The sequence below is a fragment of the Phascolarctos cinereus genome, unplaced genomic scaffold (genome assembly GCF_003287225.1).
Source record: "Phascolarctos cinereus isolate Bilbo 61053 unplaced genomic scaffold, phaCin_HiC Scaffold_9;HRSCAF=440, whole genome shotgun sequence".
Lineage (NCBI taxonomy): Eukaryota > Metazoa > Chordata > Mammalia > Diprotodontia > Phascolarctidae > Phascolarctos > Phascolarctos cinereus.
Genome location: NW_027556402.1, coordinates 219,842,311 through 219,869,695, shown reverse-complemented (window position 1 = coordinate 219,869,695; position 27,385 = coordinate 219,842,311). Strand labels below are relative to the sequence as shown.

At 38.2% G+C, this 27,385-nt stretch overlaps 1 protein-coding gene across 2 annotated transcripts in view; it reads right to left on the bottom strand.

The window, feature by feature from the left end:
- The window catches only part of NELL1 (neural EGFL like 1), an 876,262-nt gene that overhangs the window by 677,057 nt on the left and 171,820 nt on the right, over nucleotides 1-27,385 (bottom strand). For both annotated transcript variants that reach the window (XM_021002019.1, XM_021002018.2), the window contains exons 5-7: nucleotides 23,310-23,406; nucleotides 11,279-11,351; nucleotides 9,749-9,831 (exon numbers count right to left, since the gene is read on the bottom strand). In XM_021002019.1, coding sequence (XP_020857678.1) covers nucleotides 9,749-9,831; nucleotides 11,279-11,351; nucleotides 23,310-23,406 — 253 coding nt within the window. The remainder of the gene's footprint in view (nucleotides 1-9,748; nucleotides 9,832-11,278; nucleotides 11,352-23,309; nucleotides 23,407-27,385) is intronic.

Below are 27,385 nucleotides of genomic sequence, written 5' to 3'. Positions count from 1 at the left end.
ACTTCTACCATGATGCTGATTCCCAAGAGATTTCCCTTATCTGAGGTTCTCACCCAGATGGTCCCATCAAATATTTATCCTAGAGTACAATGACTTTATAAGTAAGCAAAAGCTAAATATAATTTTAAAAATTATGATCTCATTCATTTCACACAAACTCAACAAAACCTCTATAAGAGGTGACCTCTATAAGAGATGACATTAATAATATTTTTCTTCAATTGAAACTAAATACTTCAAAAACTAGGATCCAATGAAAGATAAGATACTTCCATTTGCTTTTTTTGCAGAGATGGGGGGGTAAGGATGTGGAACATTGGATATAATGTTATGTAATGTTAACATGTTCATAAGTTTTGCTGATTTTTTTTTTACTTTCAAAAAATGAAATGGAAGAATGTAATGAGAAATGTAAGTGATACACAAACAAAAGGTATCAGTCAAAATGGATTTTTAAAAAAACAATGTTTAACTGATTTTTATTTTCTCAAGTAACCTTTTCCACTGTCTACTCTTAGCATGAATTCCAACGGGTGGTGAAATAGCTTTTAAAAAAGCAAACTACAGGAGGAAAATAGGAACCTGGTTAAAGCACCTTATTAATCTGTTGCCCCTTTCAAAATCAAAACGAGTTGACTATATCTAAAAATATTAAACCTCTTATGACACCTTACAATGGGATTGACCTTCTAAGCTTCCAGTTTTCACTCAGAGCCATAAGTTAAAGTTTCAGTTGTTTCCAAGACTAAGACATCCATAGTAATTGGCATCACAATCAGCAATCATTTCATGATTTCAGGATGAGGGTGAACAAAAAGGCCAGATCTTTTAAGCAGGAGATTTGGCCATAGCAAGGACAGAAAGGGAAGTATGCAAACGAAAAAGCATCAGGCAAGTAGCAATGAAGCTCCATCCAGGAAACCATTAGAATTCTGAATCTAGAGGGTCTCATGTAACTGAATTTAGGTTGTTGGAACCATGACCTTTTAAAAGAGGTCCCATCTTAACAAACTAACAGAGGAAATGCATTTAGTCAGATTCTATAATAATTTGAGAGACAGCATGGTGTAGAACAGAGACCTCCACCCTTTTTGGCCACATTGTGGCCTTCAACAATCCTGAGGCCAGCCAGAACCAGAGTAAAATATAATTGGGAAATGTTTAACAAAATTAATTTTTAAAATACAATAGAACATAGATAATGTTAATATGTGGTTTTTAGAGTCCATCAATATCTGGCCTGTAAGGATCCTTATGTATAGTTTAGTGGCCCTGTCTGTAGTACAGGTGAAGTAGATAGAAGGCCAACCTCAAAGAGCACAGGAGCTGGACTCAAGAACTGTCTCTGACGCATAAATGATGTGTGACCCTGGGTAAGTCACTTAAATTTTCAGTACCCTACACAACTCTCTAAGACCAGGAGCTTTAAAGCAAGTACTAATCTGCATTGACAGAGGGAGTTTCCTCCCTGAGAATTTCATAAATCATAGGTCCAATAGAGACATGTAGATAGATAACATATATGTATATATCATATATGATGTGTATGTGCAATGATTTACTACTCCAAGGATTTATGATTTTATCAGTGTGTAATCTCCCATCCCAGGTGCAGATGACAACTCTGGAACCTTTGGGGTAGTACCAGAGCATTAAGGTGATCCAAGAATTCAGCCCACCGCAGCCAAGCTGGTGAGGAGCATCTTAAACCTTGCCAGGCTGCTTCGTTGACAACAGATACAAGGATCTCCATACCACATTCTAAGCCTGCCCACCTTGGTATATCCTGACAACAATGCTTGTGTTTCAATGGCATGTGAACCCAGTATTGTCAGCCTCCTATAATGAGGCCTTTGAGCAGAACTTGACCTAGATGTCATTAATATCATCGATATATCAAGGCATTTGTAAACAGACTACCAAGAACTTATTGTCCAAGTCCGATTTGCCAATTACAACTTCCTCCAAATAATCTTTCCCCCAAATACTCAAATACTCCAGTGAATCTGTGAGGATATCAGTTTGATGTTTTCTACAAATAGATTGCAAGCCACCCATGCCTTCCCAATCTCATGATTCTTGTTCATGTCCTGTGGTTTAACACAAGAGAGCCACCCAACATGCTGGAGGCTTGTGTCTCTTTCTCTCAACATTCAGGCCTTAGAATCAGTAATCTCAACCTCCAGGAAAAAAAAAGAAGAAAGGGAAGGAAAAGATAAACATCTGTGTTTCCTTTCTCCAGTCTTATTAAGCCCTATAGGAAATAATGATTGGCCTATACCCTCTTCATAAATCTATAATCCTAACTGCCAAATATAGCTTTCCCCCAGTGATCTCAGGCCTTAGGGGATAAAAAGAAAATAAAAAGAAGGAAAAGATGAATAATCCCATCTTCCATAAGCCTCACAGAAAATAATGATGGGCCCATTCCCTCTCTTGAATAATGAAGGAAATCAGAACAGATTTGTCTCCCTCTCAAAAACAGCCCAATGTTCTGGATTGAGACATCACTTTTAAGAGGAAAAAAATATATCTCTTACTGTTAATACTTGGACTGTTTCTAGCATCTGTCTCACTAGCACTGGGGCACTTGAAAAATTTCACTATTTTGGGAATGAAACCACAGGACAGGTTGAAAATTCATCTCTCTTGGTTCCTGAACAGAAATTTAGGCTACTCCAAGGCTGTACCTGAGGGAATCTGTAATACTGGCAACATTTGGCGATGCCCAACACCACACCCTCACAATATACCGATTTAAACAGAAACCAAAAGTCACTTATTCAAAGGCCTACTTTCGTTCCTTTCAGCATTTTGGTTTTGGTTTTAATTTAGCCTTTTCTACTAATATTTAAAATCTGAATTTCCATCCCTGTAATAACAGTGAACCAAGAGATAACAGCATTAAACTAAAGCCAATTTTTCAAAGATGTTTAATTTGTATTCTTGCCTTCCACTTTTTTTTAATTTTCTTGGCTAAATCTCATAACAGCAATAAAAGATGAAAACAAATTTAAATCAAGGAAAAATTATATGTTCTGTCTCTGGCATCATCACACTGAATTATACAAATCCGTTTTAAAAAAGCTACTTGTATACCTTGTATACCTTGGCTCCAAAGAATGGATGGAGAGACAAAACAGATATAGCACCAAATCTACACCCATAGGTCTGCACTCTCTTTGTTCATACTTTTATCTACGCAAGGAGCTACTAAATAATTCATCCTTAACTACACACATTCAAAGACAGACAGCACTGAAACCTTTTTTCACAGTGAGAGGTCAATGGATGAATCTGAGCAAAGGAGTTGCAGAAGTGGGTCCCCCCCCCCCGCTTTGAAATGCTATTTACTTGGCATCTGCTGTATGAAAGGGAAGAGAAATTTTCTATTGTGTTAAACCTTTAAGCTTAATTGAAAAATCACTATTGAGCTCTGTGAAACAATGAAAGCCTCAAAATTAAATGTGTTACAAGCTGAAACGCCACTCCAAGTGCTTCTTGATTTGCATAAATAGATTTGTCAAAGATTTAAACTAAAGTAATCAAGAAATTCCCAGGCTTCAAGTTCTTGTTTTCCTGAATACGAGGCTTAGGAATGGAGTTGTGAGAGTGATAATGGAGTGGGTAAAAGGAAGGGGATGTGCTGGGAAGGGGCTGCTGATGTCAAGGTGCTTGTCCTCAGAAAGGAGGTGAATTCTCATTATGCCAAACTCAAGATTGCAGCTCCAGAGAGTATTTGGGGGTGTCTTATTCATCAATAGGGGCTGGGGTGAGAAACATAATGGAAACAAAACTTGGGGGTTGGGAACACTGCTTCCTTTTCCCTCTCCTTAAAAAGCTTTGGTTCTACCTCTAGATGTCAGAGCTCTTGATTATACCCTGACCTCCTAAAGCAGCTGAAAAACCCTTCATCAGCCTGGACATTTGTCTCCTAGATTATCCACGCCTGAGCACACACTCATTGCCCAAAATTTCACAGTTGGCAAAAAAACTTCAGTGGACCCCTAATCCAATCTACACCACAAAATTAATTGGCATTACAACACACTCAACGATTGCTTATTTAGGCTTGTCTTGAAAACTTCCAATAAGGGGGAACTGCCTCACAACTAAGGTCACCCCATCACCCTTTTAGACTGCTCTAATTGTCAGGAAGCCCTTCTTTCAATCAAACCTCATTTCTCTTGTCACCATTTCCACCCACTGACCCCGGCTCTGCCTTCTGGGGCACCAAATAGGACCATTCAAATCCCTCTTGCAAATGACTGTATTTAAATACTCAAAGACAGCCAAAAGGAATGTCTGAATCTTCTCTTCTTCAAGTTAACCAACTCAGATCCCTTCTACTGATTCTCACACGGCTTACTACTGGTTGCCCACTTCTATGATTAGCATAGCTCCCAGTTCTACAGGGGTTTAGAATTTACAAAGTACTTCCTCCATAACCCTATGAATCAGTAGTCCTCTTACATCTCAAAGAAGAACAAAAATGTTAAGTGACTTGACTAGGGTCACTTAGCTAGTAACATCAGAGATAGGATTTGATCCCTAAGAGCATGAAATTTTTACCTTTTTTGTGTCATGTACCCCTTTGGCACTGTAGTGAAGCCAATCCATTCTCAGAAAATTGTTTTAAAATGCATAAAAAGATAAAATTACAAAGAAAATTAATCATGGCAGAATACAGGTACCAAAATATTTCAAATGAATTCATAGATTCCCTGAAATCTACCCATAGACTTCCTAAGGTCTATGGACCCTGTTCTAAACCAAGGCCTTAATGCCAGCTTGTTGGCTCCTACCTCAGGCTCTGTCCTCCTATACAACTCAACAATAAAAATAGTCAGATCAAACGGGCAAATGTTTGAGTTTCCTTTGGTTTAATCTCCACTGTGCCTACCCGCCTTTTCTAAGTTTAGCAAGCACATCTTAACCCTTCTATAAGAATGTCTTTCATTCTAAACCACGTGTGCTGCCAGGCTGGCCCATTAAGATCAACCTTCCCCCAAGGACACTCCCAAATCCTCTGGCATGGAGAGCTTAATGATGTGAAGGGAGAACATTGATCTGCATATACTTGTCACTGTAGCATGCTGTTCCCTCCTCCTCCCCCACCTAGGATCTTTATCTAGGGTTCGACTCATTTCACATCCCCCATCGCAGTGACTCCTCTATTAAGGGGCCAGGAGGTACTGGTGTTCTGCATGGCTCATCAAGCTTCCCTCTGTTTAAAGGAATGACTCAAGAGTACTGTCTCACTTCCTTTCCCTTTCTTGTCATCCAAAAAGCTGCCACTGGCTGAGTTTACACGTCTCTCTCTTTCAGAAAGTTACTGGAAGACATGTGTTTGACAAAGGGATCAAAAATACAGGCACTTCTCTCCTTGCCTTGCCATCTTCTCTCTCCATTTCCCTTCTTTCCAATTCATTTTCTGCCCTATCCCTTTCCACTGCATGACTTCTCCAGATTGGCCTTGAATAGCCCATGTATACTCTACCCGCCTTCTCCATGGCCATTGCTGACACAAAAATACATACTTAAGAACACAAATGCTTCTTTTTTTCTGTGATCACAGTGGCAGGGTTAGAAACATAGCAAAGGGGGGGGACTTGAAAAAGTTGATTCTTCCATACTCAGCTTATAAATGCCTCACAATTAGTCTCGATGTGTCCCACATATAAAGTAATGCTCTCATTAAGCACAACAGGGCATCGGGGTGCATTGCTAAAATGAGAAAAAATGCCATTCTCATCCATACAAAAGAGGAAAAACTAAAAGGGCATTCCCTAAGCAGGGGAACAGGAACTCCTAATCATCTGAACCTGAGTGGCATGTTTCTTGTTCCCAAAATGTGGTGGTGAACTAAAATATAATTAGCAGCCTGGAGACCAAGCCGCTCCAGACAATAGGTAATAGGAACCTATGTAGGCGACGCATCGGGAAGCTGAATAATTGCACTTTTTTTACATTTACACAGGTAATATCAGCAAAAAATCTAACACTTAAAATCTCAGATGACCAGGGCCAGTCGATGTGCCTTTTCCTCTGCGTGTGTGTGTGTGTGTGTGTGTGTGTGTGTGTGTGCATGTTGAAATATTCTGTCTTTCTAGAAACTACCCGCCAAAACAGCTAACATACCAGTATGGATTGCAAAATGCAGTGTGGTTTCAAAAATAAGATCAGTCTACTCAAGGGAACTGTTTCATCCATCTAGGCAAAAGCCTTAAATTGATCTTGACATTCACAATGCTAACCCACCCAATACAAAGTTCTCCAGATGCTATGGGGATGGTGTACCCAGTGGCAGGGAATTAGCCGTAGCCTGAGGTAGGATGGGACTAATTGCACCTGTTTTTGCCTTTATATAATCCTCACTTTCTCAGAGCTAATATCTCTCAGGCCCAACTCAATGGTTTTCCAACTGTTTACCTTAATTGAGGTCCAAAACTGATTGATATTTTAACAACAGTGCTAGGAACAGGTTAGACATAACAAATGCCTCTCTTCACATAACTCTATTACTCACAGGCTATGTCCGTAAATACAAAAACATCAGGACTAAGAGAAGAAGAGAAAAAAAATCCATGGTTTGTTGTGGGACATCTTCTCCCTCCCTCTCCCTGACAAGGACCAGGAAAATTGTGTACAAGCGTCCATTCTCCAAGGACAATGCTGTGAGTCTATCCCAGGAATTCAGCACTGAGAATAAAAGAGGAGTTCTTAACTTACGGATCATGAATTCATTTTTTTTAAAATATGGTATTTCACTATAATTGGTTTCTTTTGTGATCCTTTGTATTTTATTTTATGCATTTGAAAACATTCTTCTGAGAAGGTATCCATAGACTTCAGCAGACTGTCAAAGGGGTCCATGATATGAACTAGGTGAACCACAGGTCTAAAGTCCATAAGAGCCCCAGTCCAGTCTCCCATCCATAACTCCCTCAAAGACTGCCTTGTCAAATCTCCTTACTTCTTCCCCCGAGGGCTTAGCCACACAAATGAACATTAACACATCACCTAACCTGTCTGAACCTCAATTTATTCACCTGTAAAGTGGGGCTAACAGTAGCATGAGAAGTGATCTCACAGAGTTGTTGGGAGGCTCAAAATGAGGTCATATATGTAAAATATTTTGCAAATTTGATGTCTTGCCATTAGACATGAAGAAAAGGTCCACAGATTTATGAACCTCAGCCAAGGCTCTCTAAGGCAGAAGAGTGGACTAATTCAGTTAAAGGAGAATTTTCAATGACAGCAGCAACAAAAAGGAGTTTATTCTCGGCCTTTAATTAAATTCACAATATGAATACTTTAACTTGCCCAATTACATGAGATTTTATGATGCTCCTTATGATAAATAGTGTGATGCTATATACCAAGTTATTTATGGAAGCTCTTCTTGTGGTCAAAAGAATCTTGGAAGAAAAGCAATGCCGTCCGTGGAGAAAGAGCTGAACAAAATATGTTACATGAACAAAATGGAATGTTATAGTACAGGGGGAAATGATGAAGAGGAAGAATCTGGAGAAACTTGGAAAAATATGGAGAAATTGATTATTTGGGGGGACATGAGGGAGGGTTAGATCTGTGACTTCCTAGGTATAGTAAACCACCCCTATGGCCCCTGCTCCAAGCAACTGAAATAAGATACAGGAAAATAACCAGAACCAAGAAAGCAATATAGAAAGAAGCCAAAGAGAGTTAAATAGAAGGTAAAAAAAAAATTAAATCCCAACAGAACCTAGATCAATGTCATGGCCAATCTTGTCTATAAAGGATTAAAGATTAAATACATTTCTCTCCACTCAGAAAAGACGTAGCAGAATAAAGCACATTCTGCCAGACATGGCAAATGTGTCATGCTGTTTTGCTTAACTATAATTCTTTGTTTCAAGAGAGAGTTCTATTGGAGGACTGTTTAAAGAAATGATAGCAATGTTTTAAAAAGCATCAACAAAACATTTAAATAAATAAGTAACCAAATGAAGAAGTGAATGAATAAATAAGTGAATGAATGAATAAAAGAATGCTGTAATAACTTGAAAATAGTTCCAAACTGTGAACTATTGCATTGCTACCTTCTGGTATAACCATCCTACCTACCTACATATATAATGACACACCCACACATAAACACATACACAATTGGAGGCAGTATAGTGCAGTAGAAAGAATACTCGATTTAGAGTGACAGGAGCAGGATTCAAATTATGCCTTTGTAACTTCCTACTTGTATGACCTCAGAGAAGTCCTTTAACCTCTTAGGGCCTCAGTACCTTATATCTGAAATGAAACAAAATGAAATGAAATTCCTCATCTATGAAATAGAATAAATGGCTTCTGACATCCCTTCCACATCTCATCTCTGATCCTATCACCATATCATACAATATCCACCCAAACCGTTAATAAGCACAGCTCTTACCTATAGGAGGAAAAAACACCTGTATGCAAAGCTTTGAGAGGTACCACAAAGCAAGATCTGTGTGCTAGAAAACATGTTCCATTCTTGCCTATTCCTGACACTTGAAATAATATAGAAAATCACGAGACCATAGGCTCATGGCTCTAGAGGTGGGAAGGATCTTCTTGGTAATCACTAATTCAAACCCATTTTATATAAATGAGGAAACTGAGGCATTGAGAGGATATTGATGTTCTAAGAAACATCATACAGGAACTAAATGCAAGGTCAGCACTCAAACTCAGGTCCTATAACTACAAATTTAGCATTTCTTGTACCACACCATGCTAGCTCAGCGCATTCTTGCATGGTAATTATTAATCTCTCCTAAATTTCATACATTTCTGCAAAGGGTAATATATCTAAAATCTAATTTTTATTTGTCCTTTTTATATCACCTTCATTTCCACATGTATGCCTTCCTCCTCTACCAAGAGAGACATCCTCAACAAAAAAAGAAGAGAGAGTGGGGGCAGGAGGGAAGGCATTTCAGCAAAACAATCCAGCAAAACTTATCAATTGAGTTTGATGGTACATGGAATGCTCTGCATACATATTCTATCCTCTCACCTCTGCAAAGAATGTTGAGTGAGGCCAAATTAGGTGTACTAGGGAACTTTCTCTGAATATAAGAATATATCCAAAGGAGACAGGTCATCAGACAACTGCCTGGAGAAAGGGAGGCCAGCTGAGAAAGAAGAACTTTAAAAGGGAAGAAAGACTACAGAAAGGATTGGGGGCATGTGAAGACAAAATCTGCCCCCTTCACTATTTCATCCACAGACAGCCCTGTTATTAATGACATCCACGGTAGTGATAAAATACCTTCCCATAGGTGTTTATAATGCATACGTGAAAAGCATATCTTTCCCCCTCTGATTATTTTGTAATTGATCTCAGATCCAAAGAGTAATGGCTGATATGCAACAGTAACTTTGACCACATAGCACTATACTAGTTTCTACCTTTTCCTACTCAATAATCAATGGCTACATTCCTCTTTATGCTACCTAAAGACCCTCTGATTATAGAACTAGACATGATATATATTGCCTCCAAACATTCTTTGAATAAACATCATGATAAAAATAGTAGCATTAGAAAACTGAATGGTTATGTTTACTATCACTAGTCTTATTGTAAGTAAGAATAAACCACTTTTATAGTAACATGCAGCAGAAGCCAAGGATAAATGTTTGCATTATAGCATATCCATCTAAATTCCAGATAGGAATGAGAAACAAAATGACATATCACAAGTAAAATTCAGGTACCTACTTTGGCAGTCATTTTGGCCAAAAGCTCTTGCAAATCCATTATCCCTTGCACCAGGCTTAAGAAATCACTGCAGGTTGGACATGCTCAATAAAGAAAATAGAGACATATATGTCAATGCAGAGCCAGAAAAACAGCATTTACCTGGTTTCCTAGTGACATGCATGTGTGTGTGTGTGCGAGAAAGAGAGAGAGAGAGAGAGAGAGAGAGAGAGAGAGAGAGAGAGAGAGAGAGAGAGAGAGAGAGAGAAACAGAGAGAGGGAAAGAGAAATAGCATGAGAGATATATAGAGGCAAAAGCAGAGTGAGAGACAGAGATAAGAAATAGAGTAAAATCTAAGTGAATTTCAAATCTGGAACTTTTTGTTGACAGACAAGAACAGGGGGACTAGAAAGAGGGTATTATCTAAAGAGAAGGAAAATGGGTCCAGTATGATTCAAAAAAATGTGTGTTGAGCACCTATGCTCTAAGCCAGGCACTTTGCTTGATGTTGAGAACCCAAAGAAAAAAGCCAATTGCCCTCTCCCTTAAGAAGAGTTATTACCAGCTATAGATTACTGGAAGATTACAAGCTATTGTGGGAATATAATAGTACCAAATATATAGCAATATTTTTAAAGGGCTTTGAAGACCTTAAAGCACCATGTAAATTCTGGGTGTTTTATTATTATTTTTATCATCATCATCATCAGTACCAAATATATAGTAAGTACCAAATATATAGCAAATAAGGTGGAGAGAGCTCTTTGGGGGAAGTGAAGGGGGGTGGTCTAGAAGGTACTGGGTATAGCTGCTGAACTATATACTGAAGGAAACTAGGGAATGTGCACCAGCCTGACCATGGCATGTTTATACAATCCATAGTGGGGATACTAGCAAAGGCACTAAGACAAGATGGAATGTCATGTAGGGCAAACTTCTCCAAGATGAGTTTGATTTGAATAGAGAGATCATGAAAGGAAGAAATATGAAACAAGACTGGAAAGGTAGGTGGCAAACAGATTGTGGATGACCTTCTATGGCAGAATAGAACTCTGTATTTTATCTTAGAGGCAATAAAGAGCCATTGGAAATTTTCAAGTAGGCACCTGACATGTATTTTGGAACACCTAAAGTAATTTTTCAGTGCTATCGATAAGTAAGCCTGGGAAACCTGCAGAACTGAGGCCACATATGGCCTTCTAGATCCATGGGTACTGCCTTTTTACTGAGTCCAAGTTTTACAGAACAAATTCTTTTATTAAGGGGATTTGCTCTGTGAAGTTTAGATTTAGTCAAAGGGCTGTACTTGAGGATCTAAAGGGCCACTTGTGGCCTTGAAGTCACAGGTTTCCCACCCCTGTGCTAGGCATTAAAACTGAACAAAGCATCCAAAGTAAATATTGTACTCTAAAAACATTATTTCTACAGTTTTTAATAGTCAATATAGCCAGACTCCAGCTGTTGGCCTAAAAATATCATGTTTATAGAACCTAAGCCATTAATAGATCATCGCAATCTGCACATTCTCAAGTCAACAAGCTGCTACTTACTGCGATTCAGATTAGGACATTGTGTTATATATCCATTTGGCATGAAGATGACTTTCACATCTTGAACAACACCCTTTAAAACAGAAGAGATAGCTGGTAATACATATTGTACTCAAGCAATTATAACCATATTTATTCTAGGACCATATATTCCAAGCTGGAAGAGCCCGTTAGAGGCTATGCCCCAGATTTTAAAGATGAGAAACTAAGGCCAAAGAAAATAAGTGACTTGTCCAAGGTCACACAGGTCAAAAGTAACACAACTAGGATTCAAACCAGGTCCTTCAAGTGGAATCCAACATGTGTTCCACTGTTTCAGAGTCAGTCACAAATTCTTCTAAGGGCCTAGAGTAGCTGAAAATAAATCATCACTTTTAGAAAAGCATAATTTATTCATTGAAGAATTGAATTGGACCTAGCCCCTAGGAAATCCTATTTTCCAAACTACTTTCTTTCTTTCTTGAAATACTGGTATATTTGCTTTGCTTAGAAAGACCACTACCAGTTATCACTGGTTAGCACTAATGGAGTTCTTGGTACCAATATTCCATTGTTAAATTTTTCTAAACTATCTCTGATCAAAAGGAAATCGATGAAAAATCTCTCATCATCCCTAAATGTTAGCTGACACTGACATGTGGTTGGAGGAATGAAGGTTGCTTATTTAAGCGGTAGTGAGAGAGGGATGATAGACATCTATGAGGGTAATGCATTCATTTTGATTCATTTGGCCCATGAAATAAAATTACACATGGAAAGAACTCCATAACAATCTCAGTTAATCAAGGAAGGCAATTTGGGATTTGCCGGTGAATTCTGAGGTTTGTTCAACATCTTGTCTAGCTAGAGGCCGTCCGTTGCCCCGCCTCCACAACTTGATATGGAAGAACGAATCTAATTTGAGGAAAAATTCATCAGGATTGCCATTTTGCAATGAAAATATTGATTTGGCTGTTAGGTTTCTTTTTTTTTCCCCAAGTTGAAATATGTGATTTTTTTTTTCAGATTTGACGGAAGAGATATTATAGAACAGATGGAAGACGTGGAAGCTGGTTGAGAATATTGAGCTTAAGCTATAAATAAAACATAGGCTCAAGATAGTACTGCAAGTCCTTCAGAGGGAGTAACATTTAACATTTATGTGCTCATCTCCTAAAACAGCAGAAGGTAATCAGCAAAGTCTGCTTCCTGCTTGTTATTTTAAGCTTAAATATTAATTGGAATTATTAATAGAGATAACAAAATCTCAGTACCTTGTTCGTTGAATCTACATCCCTACTAACTCTTCTTCAAGACTGATAGTGTTCATGATTATGATGGGAGGAAATAACAGAACTATGGTCAGAAGCCCTCCACAGTGCTTCTCAATATTAATTCATTATTGCTAGCTGGCAGTTAGGAGGGGGCAATCAGCTGGCCTTGATCTAGTGTGTTCTCCTTCCCTAACCCTAAGCATACTAACTCTTTCAAAGGACAAGTGCCCTCTTCAGGACATTAGAATGACATGGTATTGTTTAAAAAGAATTGGGTTAAGAGTTCAGAGGCCTGGATTTTAATCCTGGTGATGATGATGATGATAAAAATAATAATAAAACACCTAGAATTTATATGGTGCTTTAAGGTCTTCAAAGCCCTTTAAAAATATTTAATTTTATCCTTACAACTCTGGGAGGTAGGTGCTATTATTATCCCAATTTTACAGATGAGAACACACAGAGAAGTTAAGTGACTTGCCCAGGGTCACACAGTGTCTAAGGCTGGATTTGAACTCAAGTCTTTTGATTCCCTGTTCAATGCTTTATCCACTGCACCATCTAGGTGCTTTTATTTGTAAAGTACTTAGCACAGCACCTTACACATATTAGTCACTTAAGAAATGTTTGTTTCCTTCCTTTTTCCAGTGACTGAGCACTCATTTCCCTTCTCTGCATCTCCATGTTCTTATCTCTTAAATGAGGGAACTGGACCAAGTGATTTTAAGGATCCCAAGAAGGTGGCAGCCGGTATAGAGCATAGGTTCCAAAATGAGGATGTGGGTTCAAATCCTACCTTTGTCACTTCCTACCAGTATGACCTTGAGAAAATCACAACTTCCCTGGGACCAAATTTCCACATTTGAAAATAAGAAGGTTGAAATAAATGACCTCTAAGGTCACTTCCAGGTCAAGATTAATGATCCTCTGATCTTTTTAGTTATTAAAACCCAATGAGTCTACGAAATGTCAACTGAACTGAAATTCCCGCAATCCCAAGCTTTGTAACATAGTAAGTCTCATCTTATCCTTCAAGCACAAAATCTCACTAGGGCTGGAGAGAGTGAAAGAGTACCATCAAGGAACAAAATGTCAGAGGGTTTCTTGTTGTGGTTTTCATGATGGACAGGTCCTGGCATCTGTCCTGCGATTTCATTGCTACAGGAAATTCCCCACTCTACCAAAGCAGATTAATGGCTGATTTGTAAAATATAGTTTTAGAGAGCTCTCTGTGGCACTGAGATCTTAAGCGACCTGGCCAGTGGCACACAACCAGTAGGTGCCAAGCTCTTAGACTGTCCCTTATCAGGTTGGAGGTAGGGAAATCAAGGACCAGTTGGAAAAAATCAGTTCATCTTGAAATGGGGTGCATTGTCTTGAGATGGGGTACATCCATCCTTCACACAGTTGACAAAAATACCACAGAGTCCCATTCCTACACATAGAGTCCTAAGGAGGCCTGACTAGTACTCAGAACTGAGGGCAGATAGGACATTAGTGTTTATTGGTTTTCAATGACATCAGTGACTTCATTACAAATGATGGCCCATTTGTGCTGTATTGATGGAATGCATATGTAGATAAAAGGATAGTGAGTGCCCAGTGTCTTCCACTAAGTCATAGCTGTTCTGGAGATCTCATCTTGTTTTTGCAGATGAACTGCTCATAAATATACACACTCTCACATACACACACACACACACACACACACACACACACACACGCACACACAAAGAAAGAGTTGGCACAGTTTGACTCGTCAATGGGGATTAGATATTCTTGAGATGCTTAATATTAAGCTTGAAATAAGAAGGGAAAAGCTCTGCTCAACTCCTGCCATTTGGGAAATCTAGGATTTCTACAGATTAACATGTGTCTGAAGCATCCCAATTTGCTTCATAGGATAAATGATTTTTTTAAAAAAAAAGAAAGAAGTTATCTTATTTTTTCCTCATTTAACTTTCTTTATAACCTGGAGCAATGTAGCACTGTATTTGTCATCAGATGAACTAGATTTGGATACTAAGTCTCCTAATTACTTTCTGGAATATTTGGGAGAAAGCTCCAACTTTTTGAGCTTTGGTTTCCTTATCCATAAAATGAGGATAATAAATAAAATGGAGCTTGTACTTACCTCACAGGGCTGTTACAAAAATCAAATGAGGTAATCAAGGTAAAATGTTTTATAAACCATAAAATCCTATACAAATATGTCATTATTATAAATATCCATGGGCAGCTAGGCGGCTCTGGCCTTGGAGTCAGAAGGACCTGAGTTCAAATCCAGACTCAGACACTTAACACTTACTAGCTGTGTGACTGTGGGCAAGTCACTTAATCCCGATCGCCTCACCAAAAAAAAAAAAAAAAGGAAAAACAAATAAGTATCTGTAAGGTGAGGGATTGGGCTAAATGATTTTAAAGGTATGTTCCAACTTTAAATCCTATAAAAACAGAACTCTACCTCATAATCTAATTGTTGTTGTTGGGTTGTTTCAGCAGTCAACTCCTCATATTCAACTCATTGTGACTCCATATGGGGTTTTTGGCAGAGTTACTGGAGTGGTTTGCCATTTCCTTCTCCAACTCATTTTATAGATGAGGAAACTGAGGCAAACAGAGGTTAAGCAACTTTCCCAGGGCACACAAATAGTCTGAGGTTGGATTTGAACTCAGAAACATGAGTCTTCTTGATACCACCCAGACCCACTGCATTGCCCGGCTGCCCACCACATTAGCAAATCTGGCCTGTTTCCAAGCTCTTATTCAGACCCTTATGTTATCTAAGCTTATACGCACCCCAACCCCATCATGTCCATGTCACTGGGTCTTAGTTTCCTCATCTGTAAAATTAAGGAGCTGAACAAGATAATCTCTGTTTCATTCCTTTGAGCTCTAAATATATGATGCTATGGCTTCTATAAAATCCCTTTGGCCCATGTGGGCACTAAGTTGGTGCAGTGAATTAAGTAATGGACCAGAAGTCAAGACAACCTGAGTTCAAATCCAGTCTTAACCTCTGTCTGATTTTGTTTCCTGATCTGTACAAAGAGGATATAATAGCACCTACCTCCTAGAGTTGTTATGAGGAAGTTGTTATGAGGTAATGTTTGTAAAGCACTTCACAAAAAATAAAGCTCTATATAAATGCTAGATATCATTATTATTATTATTTATTATTATTATTATTATTATTATTACTTTCAAAGAGCATTTGACCACCAGAAAATTTCAAGTGATTAGTAGAAAATATTAAAAATCTTGCCAGTACTCTGTGTAAATTAGAATTAATGAGAAGTCCCACCAGTATTGTACATGTCAAAAATGCAGTCATATTGCTTCCGTGTTCCTAAGTGTTATCATCCTCTTAAAAGGGCGAACACATTCTAGCTCATCCCACTTCAAGGGAAGTAGAATGTGCACCTGGTCCCCCAATAACACTATCATTGGCTTACAAGGTTTTGCCAGACAGCAGTCCAGACTTGCTTTAATGACTAGATGAAAAGCAACCATAGTTAAAACTTCAACTGCATACAAACAAAAGAAACTATTTAAAAAAACAGTTATTATAATGTCTGAAAAATAGTCTGGTGGGTGAGTTTCTATGCGTGTGTGTAAATATACATGTTTAAATGATAGGCTAACACCTTCTTTGCAATCTTGTCTATTCTATCAATTTGCTCTGTAAGCCTTTATTTATCCTCCAACAGTGGTGCAATATTTGACTTGAGCCCAGCCTGGCATCCCGAAATGTCACAGATCCTTAATGAGGGGTTTCTAAATTACCGAGGTTTGGTTGTTAATAGGATAGCATTGTGCCAAGAAGAGGAAACAGGTTGCCATCTTTTCTTTATTCAATTCACCTGTTGCTCTTCACAACGGTTTTCTTTTGGGTAATGGTGCATTGAGAAATTGACTTGGAATAGGTAAGTGGCCCATTATGAGTTTTTAATGTTCAAGAAACTCATGTGTATTGTTCCCACAATTCCCAGAAAATTTCCCATTTTGCAGGTAGAAGGAGAAGATGCATGCACACATGAAACACACACAAACACACACACACATAAAGATTATCAAAGTATACTATTAAGATGCTCCTATGTATGAAATAACAATGATTAGGCAAGAGTTCATAATAATACCCAAAGCCTTCAGATAGAAATGCAAGCACAGCTTTAGTACCCAACAAATGCTAATTCTTTTTTAACGCTCTTATTTCCCTGCAGATCTCTGTTTACATTGAAGAAAATGGTTCACTTTTTTTTGGTGCTAAAACACGAAACAAATTGCCTTGAAAGGGAAAAGGGGAGGGGGTACCCTGCTGGGCATGTAAATATATGGATGAAGATGTGTTCTGTTTATAAACTGGCAAAGACCCGGGCTTCTGATTGAGCAACAAAAAGTAAGAGTTGTGAAATCCACAAGTAGGATCTAAAAAATGCAACCAATTGTGTATCTCTGCCCTGAAGACAGTTAATAAAATATTCTGGCATACATAAAAGCCAAGAAAGGCACTTGTCTATTTTCATTATGATCAATAAAAACTGGCAACTCATTAACATATCATTAGCTACCCTGCTGTTTCCAAAGTGTTAATGCACAGAAATATTAATTTCCAAATGTATAAGATCCCAGAGTTCTCTGACTTTGGATTTCTGCATAAAAGAATTAAGATGGGTGAATCCAATCGAGCTTCTTTTCCGATGTGGCCATAAACATATGTTTACCATCTGCAGAATTATAGGAAGCAGCTGAGGTAAAAAACAACAGCTGTAGCAGAAAATAATGCCATCAATTTCACTTCTCAGTGACAGCTCAGCTGTTAGAGGCGACAGTGAAGTCCAGGTGAGGGACAGTTTTTGAACTCCAGTTTACCAGAGGTTGGCGCTACCGTTTTTGTTCATCTTTCTTAAAAAACATTGAATCTATAATGTACAAGGCTTTTGGGGAGCAATTCTCTTCAGTTATCAACAGTTATGGCCTTCTCACAATTGCCCTACCAAACCATATGGCTTCAGAGGGTTTCACTGCCTTACTGCAGTCCATGGTTCGCCTTTTGCCTTTCCCTTTTCCCACCTCCTAAAATCGTAACTGCATAATCAGCTTAGACACTGAATGCATCAAAGGGAAATTGAGTGGGTAGTCAACCATCTTGATAATGGAAAAACCATGGCAATCTTAAAATGCAGATAAGCCTATCACTATCACCACAGCTGTTTCTTCGGGTGAATGCTATTTTGATTGGAAGAAATCCTCAGATTGTCTTCGGTTGTCCCAGATAGGAATTACTTAATATTGGGAGCTTTTCTGGATGGCACTAAGCTAGAGATTATATCCCCTGCTCTTCGATCAGTAGCACTTTTTTTTTTTGCATTCTCCATAAGAATGCACCAGGAAGCTGAAATTACATTGAATGTGTCTGGTTTTTTAATTTAACTTTGCCTATGAAGTGTTGTACTAATATTTAAAATACAGAACAATGCTATCTTAACCGAAAAACATACCAAAAGCACTTTTAGATCCAGAACAATAAAATCAAGTGCTGTGGTCCCTCAGACATGAAAAGCATCTACTATTTTACAAATATTACAACTGGAAGAATGTTCCAACTCTCATTTAGAGAAAACAGGCTACCTCTTGGGGGGAATGAAGGAGGGGTAGGTAGTAGGAGGGACCAAATCTCTATAGCATCAAGATGATTGAGGAGTTGATACAAGGTAGCAAAAAAAGTACTGCCCAGAAAGAGAGGAGGAGAAAGGATGAAGAAGGGAAACAGAAGAAAGGAGAGGAGGGTAGATCATAAGATCACATATTTAAAGCTAGAAGGGACCTTACTGATCTTCTATTCCAATCCTCACATATTAGAAATGAAGAAACAAGATACAAAGAGATTGCATGACTTACCCAAAGTCACACAGGTAATAAGGAGCAAAGCTAGTGTTTGAACCTAGGTCCCCTAATTCCAAAAACATTTTTTCCACTCACTATCCAGAAATGCCTATGATGTACAAGCAAAAGCTATCATGTCAGTGGCAAGGTTCTGGTTTATTTTGCTTCCTTATGAACATGAAAACATCCTATTGCTCACGTAGCATTATAAAAAATGTATAGTACTGTACTAAATATGTGTGTGTGTGTGTGCGCACGCATGCGTGCATGTGTAACTAATTAGGTTGTAACCAGAAAAAAAAAATAGAAATGAGACTTAAATTGGGCATCTGAAGATCACATTCACAGAGAAACTATTTCAGAGAGCCCCAACCTGATGAAACAATGAGAGGCAAAAGATGGTTAGCTGACAGGTCACATTCTTCAAAATGCCATTCTCCCTGTGGGCAAATAGAACAAGCCACTCCCACTTAAAACCACCAGATTTTTTGAAAAGATAAAGACAGGAGGTTCCTAGTCAATCCTGCCTCCTCTATAAGGCCTCCCTCAACCACTGATGTCCTCTTTTCTAAATTTATATTGTACATAATGTCAGCCTCACTTAGTTGTCTGTTTAATCATATGCTGCTTTGTATTCATGAGAAATCACAGACTCTTAGAGCTGGAAGCAACTTTGTTACTTAACTGTTTGAAGTGTACATGTTTTGTCTCCTCTGGCTAGATTACTTGCAAGCTCCGAGAAGGGAAAAACTCACTCTGCTTTTGGTTCCCTATCAGCATCTAGCTAGAGTGCTATGCATATCTCTGGAATTCAATAAAGAAATATTGATGGGGAGAGAAGAAGGAGGAATGGAGCCACCATGGAGAAGTAGAAGGAAGAAATGCAGTGAACTCTCCTTCAAAACTCCAAAGAGATCTAGAAAACACACCAGACTAGATCCTGATTGGGAAATCCTAGAAAAAAAATCACACTGAAGCACTTTTTCATGCCAAGTCAGTATGGGGAAACAGACAGAGAGGTCTGCGGTCACTGGGGACAAAGTCTGACCAGGAGTCAGCAGGGAATATCCCAGTGTTCCCAGCCTATATTCAAAGGGAAGACTAGGTCCAGATTAGGGTATGATCATTACACAGGATGCCAACTGGTAACTTTGTCACCTACTCTCTAGTGCCAGATCACAGATCCAGGGTAGAATGAAGAAAGGACCAGCACCCAGGGATGGTATTCTAGCACGAGCTAGGGTAAAACTCAACTGTACACTGAGCGAGGAGAAAGTACAGAGGCAAATGCCAGCTTTGTGGCTCAGATGTGAGGAGTACAGAAAAGTCTCAGTTCTAGCTTCTAGCATGGTCAGAAAGTTATAAAGAAATAACCAAGTCAGGAACCTCAGACCAAAATGAAACTTACAGCTCTGTCATTCTAAACCACCAGAGCTTGTCAGCTGGCTGAAAGTGGCTGAGTTTATTGGTCAGACATAAACCCAGGTCAGAAACTTGAAAAGCTCAGCTCAGAAACTTGAAAAGCTCAGCTCGGAAACTTGAAAAGCTCAGCTCAGGTGGGAATCCATCAGACCTTGCCCTAGATCAGACCATTTGTAAAGCAATGGAGGTAGCAGTTGGTGCAGTGGATAGAGCACCAGCCCTGAAGTCAGGAGGACCTGAGTGCAAATCCGGCCTCAGACCAAACACTTGACACACTTACTAGCTGTGCCACCCTGGGCAAGTCACTTAACCCCAACTGCCAAAAAAAAAAAAAGAAAAGAAAAGAAAAGAAAAGAAAAGAAAAGCAATGAAGCTTGCAGATTCCCAGCCTAGCTTGTCCCTGAGAGTCTGAAAAAGTATAACAGGATACCCATAGAAGGCAACAACAGGACCAGCTCAGACCTTCCCTTCAAAAGTACATAGAGACTGATCCTAACATTAATTCTGAAGTTATGCTGGAAAAAAATGAACAAGCAAAAAAAAATTAACCCTATGCCCAAAATGCTAATATAGTGACAGAAACAGTCAAGATACAACCCTAGAAGGAGAAAATGACTCCAAAACATTCACAGCAAAGCCTTAAAGAGAAACATAACTTGGACACAAATTAAATTAGAATTATTGAACTAAATGAAACAAGAGGGATTTTTAAGTTTTAATTTTTTTTTTATAAATGGAGGGCTAATGATAGTGGAAAATGCAAAAGAAATGATAGCTGTGGAAGGAAGAACTAGAAAAGAAATTAATAGCTTGTTATAAGAGGTATAAAATCTTATCCCAGCAGCAAGCTCCCTGTAAGCTATGATGGACCAAATAGAAGGAAATGTCTGTATATGACAACAATAAATATTAAAAACAAAGTTGAAAGACTAGAAAAACGTAAGCTATCAAAGTAAAAATAACTGACCTGGAAAACAGATAAAGTAGAAATAAATTAAGAGCTATTGGACTACTGGAGAATCATGATAAAATAGAAGAGCACAGAAATTATATTTCAAGAAGTGTTAAAAGAAAACTGCCAAGATCTTTCAGAACCAAAGGGAAAAGTGAAAATAGAAAGAATTCACTGATCACCTCTTGAAAACAACTCCAAAGTGAAAACTTCCAGGAACATTATAGCCAAAGTTTCAACCAGATCAAATAAAAATAGTGCAAGCAGAAAGAAAGAATTGAAGTACCAAAAAAAAACACAACCCAACAAAACACCAAAAAAACCCCATAAGAATCATACAATATTTAGCAGAAAACACCATAAAGTAATGGAGAATTTGGAATATAATATTTCAGAAAGCAAAAGATATAGGCTTATAGTCAAGACTTAGTGATCAAGAAAAAATTAGTATTAATTCCACTGGGGAAAATTGATCTTTAATGAAGTAGAGGACTTCCAAGAATTCCTGATGAAAAGACCAGAGCAGTATAGAAAACTTTAGGTGCAAATACAGGAGTCATTAAAAAAAATTTTTTAAATATGAATGAACAATGGCAAAGGACTAGATGAATATAAACTCTTTACCTTCTAACATGTAGAGATGATGTATGTGTCTACTCACAACCCTATCATTAGAGACCACAGAGAGAGACTAATTAGACAGAATATCTGGGAGTGTTTCTTTTATTTTTTAAAGATATTTTAAAAAGAATGGAAAGAAAAACAAATAGGAATTCACTAGATAGGGAAAGGAAAGTTAGGGAAAATTATTTCAAAATATACAAGCTGACATCTGAACAAACAAGAAGAGAGTGGTGGGAAGAATGGCTAACATTTGAACCCCATTCTTAGCTGAACTGGACAATGGAGGGAAAAAATACACCATTGTATATGGAAATACATTTCATTTAACAGGGAATTGGGAAGGGAAGGGGAGAAGGAACAATTAGAGGGAAAGTAGATTAAGAGAGGGATTAGTTTTGGGCAAAACAAGCTCTAAATATTTGTTAAGATATTTATAGTACTTTTGAGTTAGCAAAGAATTGGAATCTGAGGGGGTATCTGTCAATTAAAAAATGACTGAATAAGTTATGATACATAAATGTTATTGAATATTATTTTGTTGAAGAAATGGAATGGTTTAAAATATCCTGGAAAATCTCATATGAACTGATACAGAGTGATGTTACATAATGACAGCAATATTTTAAAGACAGCTTTGAAAGACTTAGCAACTTTGATCATCATAATGACCAAGTACAATTCCAGAGGACCAATGATTTTGTACATCTGCTGATAAAGAGGTGAAAGACTCAGAGTGTAAAAACTGAGCACACACATACTTTTTATTTTAAATAAATATAGTTTATATTTACATATATTATATATTAATTTATATTATTTTACATATTATTTATATTTTTCTGTTAGACATGATGAATATAGAAATTCATTTTACTTGGCTATGAATGTTTGTAATGAGGAGTTTGTTTTTCTTTCATTCATAACAGGAGGTGGGGAAAGGGCAGATATTTAATGATTAAAAATATAAAATTTAATTCAATTTAAAAAGCAATTGCTGAATAAATTACTTATTTTATTAATTGCCTATTATGTGCCCTATCCAAATTTTCCATCTGTGATTCATGTTACTAGCCCAGATCCCAACAGGACATTACCCGTTTCCTTTCTAGAGGGAATGAGTATGATGGACAAAATGCTGAACAATTTGAAGTGAGAAAGGCTTACCTTCAAACCCACTGCTGACATTTGTTGTATGACCATAGACAATTCACTTACCTAAGCCTCAGTTTACTCATTTATAAAGTGGGTATAATAGTGCCTGTAGCACCTACCTCATAGAATTGTTGCAAGGTTCATATCACATAATTGGTGTAAAGCGCTTCGCAAACCTTTAATACTCTACAAACGTTAATCATAATTATTGCAGAACATCACCAGCTACATTCTTCTTTTATTACTCCAATGTATCTCTAGTCTCATTAATGTGGGGTATTCTCTCCACCAATGTGGAGAGAATTCTTTCCTCCTCATTGTAACATGAAATAAGTAGAAACAGATGAAAAGTACTCATGATGACTACAACAATGCAAATGAAAAGCTTCTCAAAGGAACCATGTGAGTCATTGAAGACCTCATAATGACATTGGATAATAAATAATGAAAACTACATCACACATCTTGGACAAGGCAAGAGGCTCACAAAAGTAGAATGCAGCAAACACTATCAGACCCGGTCATTGTACTGGTTATTTTTCTTTGTTACATGGTAGGGTTCAATGGGGGAGTGAGGAAGCTTGTTAAAGACATCAGTAAAAGATTTTTAATAAATTAAAACAAGGGCTCATTGTGAGTATACACACACACACACACACACACATGCAGACACACACACACACACACACACACACACACACACACACGTCTTCTTTAAAAAAAAAAAATCTGTGCTTACTTTCAGCAAGCCATGTTTTTGGTTGCGCTGCCCAAGCCATAAGTTGCTTCCTGGAGGGAGGTTGGTTTCCGGAGGGTCTATCACTCGCTCATAGATCCTGTAGATGGAAATATCAGGGTTACTATAAAGACAGTCATAGCCCAAAGGAGAAAAGTAAGCACTGGCACCCAGCTCAGACACATTTAACCTAGATTTTGTGAGGGGGAAATGGGTGCTACTTGCCTAGGGTTCTTTAGTGAAAGGCACCAGCACATAGGTACATTAGAAAGAGCAAGTGGGATTTGTGATATTTTCAATTCTTGAAATATCACCCAGGTTTCCTTTTTGCTCCTTGCCTTCATCTTCTTGGTCAATTTTGGTCACTTTATTCTCCACTAGAAACAGCCCTAAGTGCTTGATACCGATAGCCCGTAAGCAACTGAGGCAGAATCAAAGGAGAATCTGATGAGTCTCATTAGAATACTAATATACTGTCCAATGAGCTAACTGTTTTCTCTGATGGGAACATAACAGATGGAATGTGGCATTGGGCCACAGGGCCTTGAAACCACACCTATTGAAAGCAATAGCAACAATTACTTTCAGCTCCTTCAGTAAGCCCCTGCCATCAGAGTGGTCCAATGAGTCAATTCCCATCCTGGTCTTTTATGTATCACTGGGAATTCTTAAAGCTTGCCTCAGTTGGCCCCCTATGTTTGGCAATCTTTCCATTTTATTTTTCTTGACCCTTTATTTCATGATGCATAATGACTGCTTTGAATATTTTCCTCAATGAAGAGCACTTAACCCACTTCACTAAGACTGAGGTAGCTTGATGACAGCTGCTTCCATTATCTTTCTCAATCACTTGAAAATTCTCCCACTCATCTCCCACTCTCTTCTTCTTTCAATGCCTAAGGCAGTCTCTCCACCTATAGCCTTGATCCTGTCCTTTCTTCCTTTCTTGCATTCTCCAGAATCTCATCTCAGCAATCATCCTCACTCCTCAATTTCTTCAATCTCTCTTTCTCCAGCAGCTGCTTCCCTTCTCCCTACAAAAATGTCCAGGTCTCCCAAAACTTTAAAAATAGTCTTCTCTTGACCCAACTCACTAACTCATTGAACTACTGTCTCATCTCCTCTTTCTTGTAAAAACTTCTTTAAAAAAAATTATCTGTCCTTGATATCAGCCCTTTCTTAGTTCAATTTAATTCAATAAGCACTTACTCCTTGTATGCATGGAAGATACCAAGATGCAAACTGAACAACCCTGCCTGCCCTCAAGGGCCCTGGATTGTTCTGAGGACTTACATTTAACCTGTAAGCAGATGTGAGGCAATCTAAGGAGGGAAAGAGAACTGCCAAACGGCTGCCTTGAGGGGTGATAGGAGAAAGGGAAAGAAAGACTCTGCAGAAGATAGTAGTTGAATTTAACTTGGAGGTAAGATAAATACTATACATCTAAGCTCTAGCCACAATGGATTTTCCCAAAGCTTTCCATACTTTCCTCCATCCAAGCCTTTACTCACATGGTCCCCAATCCTTCCCTCTGATGTGATGAGCTCTTTCCTATCACACTCACTCCTCTAGATTTCTCCATCATTCTTGAGGAGCTATATCATCTGCAAGATCACATCAGCCCTCATCAATACCCTCTCTTCCTAGGGCCCCTCTTATTGGAAAGTATAGAGGAGAGCTCCTCCCAGAACACCATTCAAGAAAGGCACCCAAGCCACCATCTCAATTTCCCAGCTGGGGCAACTCACTTGGACTTCTCCATCAGGCCCCTGCCAGGTACCTTCCCTCTTCTTTACTTTTTCAGCTTTGTGTTTTGTCTTTCCACATTAGAGTACAAGTTCCTTGAGGGCAAGGGCACTTTCTTTTCATGTTTTTATCTCCCATCCTTAGCATAGTTCCTGGAAGATGGTAGGTCCTTAATAAATGTTTATTGACTGATTGGTTGACTTTAATACCCAACTCAGATGCCTCCCACTCCAGGAGGAATCTTTTTACAATGTTCATAGTTAGCAACAACCTTCTGCCCCACTCAGGCTTCAGAAAGTACTTTGTTTGCACCTCACCTATGCACTTACCAGGAATTAGAGATATTTGTTTAGATAGCTTCCTTAAGTGAGGTACTTTGTTACCTAAATTGTATAATTCACTAGAATATTGCTTTGCACACGATGACTTCTTAATATCCCAATAGGCTCTTAGTATTTAGACTTGAAATACTTAGAGGTCACCAAGTTTAACCCACTTATTTAATGAAGAAACTGAAGCCCAGAGAGGTAAATAAATAATTGTTGAATGGAATTTTTTTCATATTCACGGAGTGCAAAAAGTCTTTGTTATAAGAGATTATTCTCTGGGGGGGAGGCATGGCACAGGAAATTTAGACAATTTGTAAAAAACCAAATATATCAATAAAATTATTTTTAAATATTCACATGGTGCTTGGTGATTATAAAGTATTTTCATCTAAATTATTTTATTTGATTGTCCCAAGCAGCCTGAAAGGTAGTTTGTGTGAGTTTTATTCTCTGCCATCTTATAGGCTGTTAAGTGACATGCCTAAATTTACAAGGCTAGTGTTTGGCAGACCTAGTATTGATCTTCCAGCTGCACATCTAGTACCCTCTGACATCTGGTTGGGCAGCATCCATCTTCCTCTTACCTGGCAGGGCTTTATCATCCCATCTATGCCTTTTATCAAATATAAAAGTAAGACAAGTAAGAACTCCAAGCCAAAATTATTTCTCCCCCTTAGCTGCTTTTATAAAATGTTGGGGGAGGGAGGAAGAGGAGTCTGGGGGCTCCCTTATGAATCTCAACTTCATCTGCTATCCCTAAATATTTCTGTGAATCAACTAGATAAAGGACTCCTCTAACACAAGGATTCCAAAAGCAGATGTGCTATCTTCCAGGTGAGGAAAGGTAGCTGAAAGTCTCACCAATTATCTCTGCTGCGAGAAAGAAATTAGTTCATGGAGAGGGTTACCTATTCTTCATCTCATCCTCAGGAGAAGAATTCCCTCACAGTCACAAAGATGGTGAATGATTGTTGAATTACTATAGCTGAGATCGAGCACTGTAGACCTACATCTTTGCTATGTGTGACTGTTGTTTTATTATTCAGAAGCAATAGCCAACCATTCCATAACAATACCAGCGACATATTTGGGTGACAACATTTTGAATGTGCCAAGTTCATTATCTACTAATTGTCTTATATTTAAAAATTCAAAAACAGAGACTTTTTAAATATTCTTCCTTCCCAAATACTCAGGCTATAGCTATCTATTTTGTGATGTCAGTCTTCTGGAAGAATAACTTTTTTAATGTTTTTCATTCAAAAAACAATACTTACCTACTAGGTGCAAAGTAATACACTAGGGGCCCGTTTAAAAAAAGTGTCTTTGTCTTCATGCAACTTTCATTTTTACTATTATAGCTATGTCTGGCTTTTAAAACAGAATTTCATATACAAACCTATTTTATACTAAAAATTGCTTTCTGTCAAACCATCTTTAAAAACTTTGTTTCTTCCATGACAAAAAGTTTATAAGCTTTCTGGAAATAGAAACTCCATCCACCCATTCTTTCATTCAATCTTTCACCCAAAAAATCTTGATTAAGCATGTACTTTGCAGAATGCTACTGGGTGCTAAGAGAGAAACTCTAGATAACGTATGGTCCTTGGCCTTTTAATGCTTATAGTCTAGCAGGAAAATAATCATCGTTTAAATGCACCATATAGGCCCCAAATAAAATAGGTAGCAAGTACCGCAAGTCCAATATGCTACAGTCAAGACTGGTGGTCATTGGCATACATTCCAAAATGGCTTACAAGTCTGTGTTCAGTGGTACGTGCCTTGAAACAAATCACCAAGATCTGCTACTTAGCCAAAAGAGAGGCTTTGTCTGCTGCTGCTTTTTAAAGTCACTGCTTATTACAGGTTCCCTGTTTTTGCATATGCTGGTAGGTGTGTGTCCAAATTTGTAACAATCAATACTCTTATCATTCTCAAGAGCCTGGATTTGTCATTAGAAGTTTCTTCTTTCTCCTTCTCTATCCCCTACATGCCAAAAGAAGA